We start from the raw sequence: 12,717 nt of genomic DNA on the forward strand, positions 1-12,717 counted from the left end.
ACTGAGGCACGAATCTCAATGGAAGAGAGGGAGTATCCCTGGATCTTGCTGGAGCCCAGGGAAACCCTGTTCCTCTTCTTCACACCCATCTCTGAGATCTGCTTCTGAATTCACTCCAGCTGAATTCTTCCCTGTACCTCCACTGAAGCACAGATGCTTCTGGAAGGTCTTGGTGTTTTTGAATACAACCAGTTTGTTTCTATATTTTTTATCTATTATATGCATTATGAGTCTGCACCATTATGATCTAAGGTAAATATGATCAAGGTTCATCCTATTCTGACAGTAGAAAGGCACAAAACAGTTTTACTTAAAGCATTGACATATACACTTAATGGAACACCTGTAAATAAGGGAACTGGGCATATGTAAAAAGCCTGTAAAATGAATTTTTAAACTAACTGCAATCCATTGAACAGTAAAATAGCAGCATTTTGAGAGGAACAATTGGGGGAAAATTCTTAAAGCATGGAATCTGTTGTCTTGAAATAGAGTCTACGATGAGAAAGGTACATTCGTGGGCCAACAGATCCATGGAGGTGGCAATTAGACAAATGGGCAGGGTGTGTTCTGTGGAACCTGGGGCTCTCCTCTGCTTTGGGCAGTTGGGAACCAGAGCATATATGCATATATATGGGACTTATTTGAAAACAAATCACTATGGTACTGAGCACTTTATAGAGTAGTGAGTACTATGCTTACTGTCAGAAGTGGGATATCCAATGAAACAACGTACACAAAAACATAACCTAGGAGAAAATGATTTAAAACCATACTGATAAAAACTAAAACCATATGATGTTAAGGAAAACTATCTGAAGACCAATAACTGTAAAAATAAATATTAAGGTGCTCAAAGACCTACTCTCACAGTAAAAGCTACATAATAGAACACAATATTAAACAAGTACATGAACATATCAAAATGGATTGGTTTATGAAATGTTCTACCATTGAGAAACCCATTGTTCTCCCCTCCATATTCTTCTCCAGAATAATTTTGTTCCTGAGGAGATGTATTTTGTTAAAACACAATAAGCTTTGAAAGAGTCAACTGGGTTACACATTTTCTTTGGGTTGTCATCATTGATATAAAATTTCTCTCCAAAGGCTCTAAATCTGAAATCTGTGCAGTCTGGGTGTCAGGATTGGGTGAGGGTCACAGTAACTGCCTACTGACAGCATTCTGATCCTGGAGTTGGTCAGCTGCCCAGAGGCTGACCCTCTTCTCAAACACATCCTTTGCAGAAAAGGATGAGCTGGTGCCAAATCTGGGATGACTGCATGATCCATGGAGGTGGCAATTAGACAAATGGGCAGGGTGTGTTCTGTGGAACCTGGGGCTCTCCTCTGCTTTGGGCAGTTGGGAACCAGAGCCTTCTGAAGGCATGCTCTACAGGGTGCAAAGGAGGCAGGCTGCCATGGTTGTGAGGGAAGGGAGCTCCTGAGTCTCCTGCCAGCTCCCGAAAAAAGGCATTTTTAGCGGTATCAACTCTAACTTCTCTTTTAATGGCACGTCCACACGTGTGCAACCCAATGGGAGTGGCATTACTAAAATAACTTTAAAAGTACTTTCTGCAGTTTAAGTGGCAGTGATGCTCAGACGTGGAGGTGTCCGTGTGAGCATGTGAGTGTATGTTTACTCTTTGTTAGCCACAGTGTTAAAGTAGAATACATCTTCTCATGATTACAGAACTTTGATTTAATTGGTGCCAAACAGTCCAGATTGATTGAAAGCAGTAAATCCTATGGCATTCATGCTTGGCTTTCATACTCTTTGCCTTTCTTTTTTTTTTTTTTTTTAAATCAATTTAGATATCATTAAAATGCATCATGGTACCTCTTTGCCACCAAGCCAGTCAAACAGATACCCCTGAAAATATTTCCATGCAGCTGTCCCCTCCTCTGCTGCCCTCTGGAAGCAAGGATAGAGGCACCTCAAGCAAGAAAATATCTCCCAGAGCTTCAGCTGTGTCTTAACAGCTACAACCCAGCTAATTTCCAAGTTCCATATTCCCCTTTCTCCATAGCATTTCAAACCTTCTGAATTATGTACGCTTCTTCAATAGAGCGCTTTATTCCTGGGAAAACAGCAAACATGTGGTCACCTGGGTGCACTGGACAAATCCTGTGGCACTGAGGATGGCCCTGGGGTCCCCAATCATCCAGGACATACTTCAAGGAGCCCCCACAGTCTGGAAGCCTTGCTTCCTGAGGAGTAAGGAAAAATCAGTGAATCAACACCAGTCAGTCTAGGCAACAGTTGTAAAGCCAAACACTATACTACGAAGCCTGGTCCTCACAGTCTTTGGTTTTGTGATATTTTCTGCATTTGAAATTTTGAAAAGAAGTTGGTAGCCTTAGCAAAGACAGCTATCATCTGGCTTCTGTGGCAGAACAAATATGTATCTCCCTGAGGCCTTTTTCTGGATTTTTAAATTTGTGTTTGCCTCCAATTACTCATGGGACAGTAAGAAAATTTCTTTTTAATGTTGGTAAGGCCAGTGCTAATTATCACACAGTTGGAAAACAAAGTGAAAACAAGGCAGGTGGTCCAAATAAATATGTGAAGGCAAACGGATTCCACCCTTTTCACACATAAATCTCTCAGAAAGTCCCAGGGGCTGGCCTGAAGACAGAGAAGAGTGGCCTTCTAGCTACTCCAGCCACTTGTTCACCTAAAATCCACTCTCAGATGGTGACTGGAGAACTTCTCAGCTAGTCAAAAACGAAAGGAGCAGAAAGACAGGAGCATCCCAGTTTGTCCTATCCCCCATGGCACCTTTGATGAGACACAGTTCTATCCCACCAGCTTACAGGGGACTTCTACAGGTGCTCCGTGTTGTATCTAAGAGAAATGTGAGAATATCTGAGCTTTTTGCCTTGAAATTGAACAACATTCATCCCTAATTAGCCCAAAGAACAAGTTACCATTCTTTTACAACAACACTAACATCAGTAACTTCTATATTTTATGGGAAAGACAGAAAACCAGAGAGACCTAAATCTGGGCAGCCCTGCTGTTGTAATGAACCAAAGGACAGAAGGTGACTAGCACCAGCAGATGAAGAACAGTGTTCACGAATCACACACTGAGACACAGAATGCCACAGTGACCCATGCAGAACTACTGCTCACGGATCCCCAGTGGGATTGCATACAGATTCTATAAGCTAGTCTCCCGCTCTGATGGTCTCAATTTTGAAAAGCAAGCATTTTTACTTTACATGAGTTTGAACTTCTTATTTAATTTTGGATGGGATATTTTTATTTTAATTTATTTCTATTTACCAAAGGAACAAAGGCCTCTATATAAAATACATTTGTTTTCCTTCCCACTTAGAAAGTACACCTTTGTTCATCTCCGATTTTCTGAATTTTTCATGAAATCCTAAAATGATTCCATATGGATTCTGACACAAATATCATGATAAACCAAAGGAAAACTACTAGCTTGAATTCTTGTTTCCACAGCCTCCAGAAGTTATGAAATTAGTCTCAGACAAGTAAACCTGTGAGGACAGGTCAGCTGCCTTTCTGTTCAAGCTGCTAGATGACCCTCGACAAGGGAGGTAGTGGCCGCCATGCTCTGTGCTTTGGGTCCTGCCTCTCTCTGCTGGCTCTTCCTCTGAAGAGACCACCATCTGGATGTGCTGAGTTGAGGTCCTGTGGTCATGCACAGACTTTGCATAGTCCCATTAAGCTGGACAAAGCCCAGGGGAACTCATTTCCTCCATGACCACATAAGCAGCCAGCCTTTGGGTCTCCTGCAATGAATTTCAAAGAATGCGAACTATGGTTTTGGGGAGCAAATTTCTGAGGCCAATCTTTACAGTGCTGGTGAATGGCAACACACAGAACCGCAGGCAGACTCTTGGGTCACATCTATCTCCCTTCTCTGAGCAAAAACATAACAGCTCAGAAGGCAGGTGACACTATCTTCCACTGGAACCAGCAGGATTAAGGGAGAGGGAAAACCTCTGCTCTCCTGCATAGATTTACACTTGCAGTTTCTTAAACCTTCTGTCACTTTTCCCCTTGCCTCAACTACTTTTCTTGGCCATAAAAGTGAATGTTCTCACAAGCTAACCCAACTTCTTCCATTTTTCATAGGCTCAAACCTAAAAGGGGCTTCAGAAGGTTACTTCCTAGCGGGAATCTTAAATTCTCTTGCAGGTCACTGCTGTGACATTGGAGCCTGGAGATGAGGGTGCATCTGGGTCTGGAGGGGTCAGAGGGGAGAGTGTGGATTTGTATGCTGTCAGGTTTTATTTTATTTTGTTTGTGCATCATCTTGTTACCTCAGCACTATTTATACCAACAATTCTACCTACCCTTTGTGCACAAAATACAGCACAAAGTTGGCAACCTGAAGGGAACTTATTTTTAAGTTTACTTTTTACATACTCCAATAGATAATGGTTTTCTATTTTCTTTTTCTAGGTTCCAATCATAAAACACAGATATACAGATTAACTATACAGAATCAAAAAGAATAGAGGTTGGAAACGATCTGCCTATCTGCCTTCATTTTATGGACAATGGGAGGCTAAGGTGGAGGAGTGATTACCAATGGAAGACACCTCCCAGTCCCCCCACTTTAGTGCTCGACTAGACCATGTCCCTCTGGAACCATGCCAGTCCCCACAACTTTCCTCCTTGACACCAAGGCATTCCTGATGGCTTGGGAGGAATGTATTCACCTCAGTTTCAAAAGACACTTTGTGAAAAGTACAAGCTAATGTGTTGTTATTTTTAATTTAAATGCTGACTATTTAATTCTAAGGCTGGTGAAAAATACAATAATATTCAATAAATTATATGGGAAAACTTAAGTCATGATTCCTCTGAATCCAATCTATTTCTCCTTGTTAATTGTTAAGTCTATGCTTAGGCCATGGCTACTCAAGGAAGTCAGGCCTTTGTTCAGTCCTCAAACAGGTGAGCTGTGTACAGTCACATCCTGTGGCAGCCTCCCCACCACTCTGAAGATTGATACTGTGTCTCCGATTGGTTTATATCAAGGGCAGACAGAAATACTTCCATCTCATGAATTTTGTTTTAATCTATAGCAAGTTGTCATTGAAGGGTAAGAGAAAAAATAATGGTGCAATGTTTAAATTCTTGGTTCCTAAAGAGAACCCCAAAAAGGTACCTTCTCTTCTCCCTTCACTACCCCCAAAATGCCCTCACCACATTTCTTGGAAGGAAGAGTAGAGGTCACTAAGGATAAACATTCCTTAGTTCTCAGTGAAAAAGAACTTGAGATCAACCCTGTGCTACCCGTGTCCAAGGGGAAGAAATTTATCTCCTGTATGATCATAAGAGGTAAATAAACTATAGAATCACAGCCGTGCAGAGTTCTAAAACACCAGTCATAACTGAGCCCAGGCCCAGCTCAACAAACTGATGCTCCTTCTTGTGAACTAAGACTCTCCTTAGAAAGCTCTCGAGACAACTCAAACAAAATTTAGCCACGTGGAGACCTGTGCAGCTATATGAATGCCAAACTGTAAAGAAGTTCTCCCTCTCTGCCAGGTTTGCTGAAGGCCTCCAGGAATGAGCTCAGAGCCTTCCGTTCTGCTGGAGAGGGGTTGGCAGTCCCACTCTAGGGTTACAGGTGGACCAGTAAGCTCTGATCCAACCTCAGGATGCCCACAGGTCAATTCACACAGACCCTAGAGCTCTCAGGCTATTTTCAACGCAGGAAATAATAGCAGGGGTGCAAACTGATCTCTGACGGAGCATTTTGTAACTCCGACTTCTCTTCTTATCAGAATTACATTTCCAGGCAGTTAGAAGCAAAACACTCAAAAGAAAGGGTGCTGGTCCTGCAGGGGACCTGGACTGGCGGCCCTTCTGCTCTCTTAGCAGTGGTCCTTGGACGCATGAGCCTCTGTGTCTTAATATGTAGGGTCCCTTGGACTGGATCCATCCAACCCGGCCACACCCACCAAGCCCTCACAGACACGCACACACAAAGACACCCCTCCCAGGCTTTCCGGATGCACACCTAGGGTCCAAGTCTCCCCAGAGCGCGAGCGGTCACGCCGGGCCCTGCAGCCCCTGGCCGGTCTTCTCCTTGGCTTTCTTACAGGTGTACAGCCACTTGATGATGCGGGCGTTCCTCTCGATGACCGAGGTGGTGCTGGGCACCTGCTCGGTCAGTTCTTCCTCCTGCAGTCCCTCTTCACCGCCGCTGTGCCGGGAGAAGCCGCTGTCAGAGGTGGCGACGCTCACGCTGCGGACCTTGAGTGTGACGCGGTCCGACCCCGCGGAGAAATTCTCCCTCCCGAGAGCTTCCACCACCTCAGGCTCCAGGCCGCAGAACTGGAAGAAGGTGTCACATTCGGCCAAGGACGCTGAGTAGCGGGAGCTGAGGTCTGACTGCGATCGCTGCAGCCCCCCGCGCCTTGTCCCTCGCAGCTCCGGGACCCGGGACGCAGCCGGGACTCTGGTGGGCGTCCCACAGGGCGCTGGGCGCGCTGGGGGCGCGGGAACGCCGGGGACCGCGGAGGCCGCAGTAGAGCCGGGCTTGGTCAGGACAGCCTCCTCGCGCCTGGCCCTGACCTCCTCTCCCACCCGGGACGTCTCCGGGGGCACCGGCGTCTTGTCCTTGCCCGGCCCCGGGAAGAGCTTCTTCACCAGGCCCCCCCTGGAGCTGTCGGCGCCCTGTCCTCGGACGAAGTCGCATTTCTGCCGGTAGATGACCAGGGAGTCAGGTCTCAGCGGCTTCCGAGCTATGGCCCTGCGCGCCACGGCACCGGGGACGCGAGCCGGAGGCCGAGGATCGCCCGCGGTCCCTTCGCTCACCCCGGGGTTGCTGCCCTCGGGAGCCGGGCCCGGGCCGGCTCCCGGCGGGCCCCGCACGTACTTGGCGCGGTCGGCCGCTAGCCTCTCCACCGCGCTCCTGCGTGCTGGCACCGCCGCGTCCCGGACCCTGGGGGCCTCGGGGTGCCGGGTCAGCAGTCGCTCGTTCTGGGGCGCGTCCAGGGCTGGCAGGGCACGCATCCTCGGCGCTCGGCTGCTGCTCCGCGCCCCGTGGAAACGCGCTCCGCCTGCGGTTCCTGTGCGTCTTTGGCCAATTCCGAAGTCCGCGCGGGGTGGGGAATGGCGCCCAAGTGCCAGCCGGCCCGGGTCCAGAGTCTGGGCAAACCCGAGTCTGCACCTATTGGCGACTGGCCCCAGCACACCCACCCCGCTCCCCCCGCCCGCCCGCACCTCCTTCCCGGCACAGCGCCGTGTCCAGCACCGCCCCTTGTCGGGCTCCAGCCCTCACCTTCCGCCGGGCCCCGCCTCTCACCTCCCGCGGGGTGGCTACTCCAGGTTCCGCCCCCAGCACCTCGCGGCTGCGCAGCCAATCGCCCGGGGGACCGCGGGGCGGACCGCGGCTAGGGGGCTGCGCAACCGGGAAGGGCTCTCCCGCGCGGGAAAGCCCAGGCTGTCCCCCGGGGCGGAGGAGCCCGGGACAACTGAGTTCGTTCAGCCCCAGGTATCAGCCGCCTCCTCCCCTCCAACGGCTGCCCGGGGTCACCGCTGGACGCTGGCACTTCCGGAGTGGGGTAGGGCAGGGTGACCCGGCTGGCTGTCCCCACCCCCGAGCTGGTGTCCTACGTCCTTTGCATTTTTAAAGTGACCTCTGCGTGTTTCGAAACTTCTGACTTTCCTTAATTTTCTAAGGTTTACTCCTGAGCACGTACTCTTACCAGAAAGGAAACGGATATAAAAGGAAAGAGGACTCATTGCACCACAGGGTTAGGCTATGTGTCAGGTAAAAAGAATCTGGGAACACAGCAGAGACCTGGATTGAGTTCAGACACGGTCACTGGCCAGCCATGGGTCAGACCAGGCCACCAGGTGCGGAGACTCATGGGAAGAACAGGCTGGTGGTAGAGGTGAGGCTCGAGGGAGTTGGAAAAAAACTTGACTAAAATCCCGGAATGACTGCTGTTTTTCCTGTAACCAAGGCAATGGGGAACCGTTCACCAGGGCAGTGGATCAGCTTAGGAATGCTAAAAGTCTAAGAGAAAATATTTCCAAAATTCCATTTTTTCCAAAAGTTGGACAAAGGACAAAGTATTTGCTGGAGGAGTGAAATGTCCATTTTATCTCTTATGTTAAAGCCAACTCCAAGATACACTGACCTTTCAGAGTTGTGGTTGAGTGCAACACGGCAGCCTGTGGATGGCGGACAGGAGGGTTCTCAAGGTCTCGGCAGATTTTGTCTCACCTCTTGCGTGCCAGGGGACACCAAAAGGGGCTGGTGGTGTGTTTCAGCAGCCGCAGCACGGCTGATGGCCATCGCCTAATGATCAGAGAGCTGCAGCTCGGTTGGCCAATGGGTCTTTAGACCTTTAGTTCCTGTGAGGCTAAATCCCATAGTCAGGAATAGAAGCCCAACAAGAAACCGGGTCTCCTGAGAACCAGACCACCCAGATAGTATCCTGGGAAAATGTTATAGTCACGGGAAAAGAAGACTATGATCCATTAGGTAAGGGGGTGGGGGTGGGGGGAAGCATAGAGTAAGAGTGAGGTTTAGAGAGGGCAGGATGCTGGGTTGGGCACATTGTTTCCCACAGCTGATGGGAGCCCAAAGTCTAGCCTTTTTTTCCCCTCAGGCAGCATGGTCTCTTGTCAGGGGGGGGAAAAAAAAAATATATATATATATATATATATGTTTAATTGCTTGGTCCAAAGTGGCTACCTTATTTAATTTGTACTTCTTCCTGTGCAATTACAGCAGTTCTGAGAGAACTCCTAAGCATGGGGCCCCTGGGATGTGTCTGAGCCCGGGTGCCTTATTTATTCACTAGGTCCTTTTGGACACATAACAAAACTTTCAGGATCTTTATTTTGTCATTTGTAAAATTCTCACTTTTATAGCTTAGAACATTCATTGCTTGATATTGAGCACTAAATAAATGTTAATCTGAAGAACCCAGACTTAGGTTTCAGCTCTGTTTCCTCTTAAAGCTATAAGGCTGGACCCCTCAGTGCCTCTCGTTGCTCATCTATAAATCAGAGCTCATAATATCCACTTTGCTAAGGTTTTTGCTAAGTTAATGAGATTATGTACGTAAAGGGCTTAGGACTACTTCTGGCACAGAGCAAATTTTCACTAAATGTTAAATTTATTATTTTGCTGATGATGGTGATAAATTAGTTGCTTATCAAATTTTAAATACAGTTAGTAAATTTACGTGTGAGTACTGAACATATTAAGAATAAAAGTAAAACTATAAATAAAGTTGTATTTAAAACATTGCTGCTGGACAAAACTATATATCCATAATTTTCTACGCATTAAACATAATTTACTGGAAAAATGGAATAGTAAGATAATTACAAGAAAATTGCCTAAGTAAAGTGTTTTTTTTTTTCCTAATAAAGATTTTATTTATTTATTTGACAGAGAGACATAGCGAGAGCAGGAACACAAGCAGGGGGAGTGGGAGAGGGAGAAGCAGATTTCCTGCTGAGCAGGGAGCCCGATGTAGGGCTCGATCCCAGGACCCTGGGATCATGACCTAAGCCGAAGGCAGACACTTAACGACTAAGCCACCCAGGCACCCCTAAGTAAAGTGTTCTTGTTGCTCAATTTGTAGCTTAAACTTTGACCTAATTTCCTTCCTGGTATCACCTCAAAAGACTTGGTCAGAGCGGGAGAAAGTGGTTATGGATCCAGTGATCCACAAACTCTATTTCTAAGAATTTATTGCAAGGAACCAAGAAGAGATGTGTGCACAGTATTAGGACTTTCATTGCAGACAAATAGTTGAAGTCAACCTACATTCAACAACAGGAGGAAGGGCTCAGTGATGTGTGATACTCCATGGGATAGTATTATCCAACGATTTACAATCATACTTCTACACAGTGTCTTATGGAGTAAGAAATTATCATAATATATGTGAATTTTTTAAAGTATTACAAATATAGCAGCAGTCTGGATAAATTTCTAGAAACACAAAACCTCCCAAGACTACATCATGAAGAAATGGAAAATCTGAATACACCTATAACTAGTAAGGAGATTGAATCAATAATCAAATTTCTCCCAAAAAAGAAAAGCCCTGGGCCTGATGATTTCACTGATCAAACATTTAAAGAACTAATACCAATCCTTCTTAGCTTTTCCCCAAAAATCGAAGAGGAGGGAACACTCCCTAACTCACTCTATAAGGCCTGCATTATCCTGATACCAAAGCCAGACAAAGACACTGCAAGAAAACTACAGATCAATACCCTATGAACATCAATGCAAAAATCCTCAACAAAATTCTAGTGAACAGAATTCAGCAGCATATTGAAAATAACTGTATACACCGTAACCAAATGGAATTTATTCTTGGAATGCAAGGATGGTTTACCATACGAAATTTGATCAAAATAATGTTCCACATCCACAGAATGAAGGAAAAAAAAACACATGATCATCTCAATTGATGCAGAAAAAAGCATTTGACAAAACAATACACTTTCATGATAAAAACACTCAACAAACTAGGAATAGAAGGAAACTATTTCAACATAATAAAAGCCATTTGTGAAAAACCCACAGTGAATATCATATTTAATGATGAAAGACTAAATTTTTTTTCTCTAAGATCAGGAACAAGGCAGGGATGCTTGCTTTTACTACTTCTATTCAACATAGTACTGGAAGTTCTACCAGAGCAGTTAGGCAAGAAAAAGACATAAAATCATCCAAACTGGAAAAGATGAAGTAAAATTTTCTCTGTGTGCAGATGATATGATCTTATACATAGAAAACCCTAAATATGGTGTGCACATACACACACACATACTGTTAGAATGAAAAATTAAATTCAGCAAAGTAGCAAGATACAAAGCCAATATAGAAAAATCAATTTCAGGGGCACCTGGGTGGCTCAGTCATTAAGCGTCTGCCTTCGGCTCAGGTCATGATCCCAGGGAGCCCTGCATCAGGCTCCCTGCTCCGTGGGAAGCCTGCTTCTGCCTCTCCCACTCTCCCTGCTTGTGTTCCCTCTCTCGCTGTGTCTCTCTCTGTCAAATAAATAAATAAAATCTTTAAAAAAAAAAAAGGAAAAATCAATTTCATCTTTATACACTAACAAACAATCTGAGAAGAAAATTACAAAAACAATTATATTTATAATAGCATTAAAAAAGCAAAATACTTAGGAAATAACTTAAACAAGGAAGTTAAAGACTTGTATGATGAAAACCACATTTCTGAAAGAAATTTTTAAAAGATGTAAATAAATGGGAAAAAATGCCATGTTTATGGATTAGAAAACTTAATCTTATTAAAATGTCAATACTACCCAAAGAAATCTACAGATTCAGTTTAATCCCTATCAAAGTCCCAATAACATTTTTGCAGAAATAGGGAAAAACCAACCCCCAAATTCACATGGAATCTCAAGGGACCTCAAATAGTCCAAATAATCTTGATAAAGAATAATAAAACTAAAGGACTCACCTCCCTGATTTCAAAACTTAATACAAAGCTACAGTAATCAAAAGAGTGTGGTATTGCCATAAAAACCATGGAATCAAATAGCCTAGAAATAAGCCCTGATATATATGATCAAATGATTTTCAACAAGGGTGCCAAGACCATTCAATGGAGGAAAGTACAGGCTTTTCAGTGAATGGTGCTGTAAAATGGTACCCACATGCAGAAGAGTGTAGCTGAACTCTTACCTAACTTCACATACAAAATTTAACTCAAACTGGACCAAGAACCTACATGTAAGACCTAAAACAATAAAACTCTTAAAAGAAAACAGAAGACAAAATCCTCATGATATTAGATTTAGCAATGATTTCTTGTATGTGACACCAAAGGCACAGGCAACAAAAGGAAAATAGACAAGTGGTACTTCATGAAAATCACAACGTTCTGTGCATCAAAGGCACCATCCTTAGAGTACAACAGCAGCCCACAGAATGACAGGAAATGCTTGCCAACCATGTATCTGATGAGGGAGTAAATCCAGAATTATAGAGAAATCCTACAACTCAAGAACACAAAACCAAAATAAAACAAACAACAACAAAAAATTCAAAAGTGGACAAAGGATTTGAATACACATTTCTCTAAGAAAGATTATAAAAATGGCCAATAAACATGTGAAAAGATGCTCAACATCAGTAATCATTATATAAATGCAAATAAAAACCAGAATGAGTTATCACTCACAGCCAATAGGATGGCTAATAAAAAAAAAAAAGGCAGAAAACAACTAGTGCTGATGAGGAGTTGGAGAAATGGGGACCCCTGTGCATTGTGCTGGGAATATAAAATAGTAAGACACTATGGAAAACAGCATGGTGGTTCATCAAAAAATTAAAATAGAATTACATGTGATCCAGCAATTCCACTTCTGGTTATATATCCAAAACAATTGAAAGCAAGGTCTCAGAGATATTTGCACACCCATGTTCATAGCAGCCTTATTCACAATAGCTGAAATATGGAAGCAACCCCAGTGTCCATCAATAGATGAATGGGTAAGCAACTTGTGGTATATCCATACAATGGAGTATTATTCAGCCTTAAATAGGAAGACAGTTCTATAATACACTACAACATGGATGGACCTTCACATCATGCTAAGTGAAATAAGCCAGTCACAAAAAGACAAACACTCTATGATTCCACTTATATGAGGTACTTAGAATAGTCAAAATTATGAAGACAGAAAGTGTAATGGTGGTTTCCAGAAG

General features: G+C 44.4%; 1 protein-coding gene across 1 annotated transcript; it reads right to left on the bottom strand.

Moving 5' to 3' along the window:
- Positions 1–1,973: 1,973 nt before the first annotated feature.
- Positions 1,974–7,189, bottom strand: FAM110C (family with sequence similarity 110 member C). The gene is made up of 2 exons (XM_036072711.2): positions 6,014–7,189; positions 1,974–2,211 (listed from the first exon to the last, which is right to left on the bottom strand). The coding sequence occupies exon 1, from the start codon at positions 7,009–7,011 to the stop codon at positions 6,046–6,048; it is 966 nt and encodes a 321-aa protein (XP_035928604.1). The 5' UTR covers positions 7,012–7,189; the 3' UTR covers positions 1,974–2,211; positions 6,014–6,045.
- Between the last annotated feature and the right edge of the window lie 5,528 nt (positions 7,190–12,717).

The sequence above is a fragment of the Halichoerus grypus genome, chromosome 10 (genome assembly GCF_964656455.1).
Source record: "Halichoerus grypus chromosome 10, mHalGry1.hap1.1, whole genome shotgun sequence".
NCBI lineage: Eukaryota > Metazoa > Chordata > Mammalia > Carnivora > Phocidae > Halichoerus > Halichoerus grypus.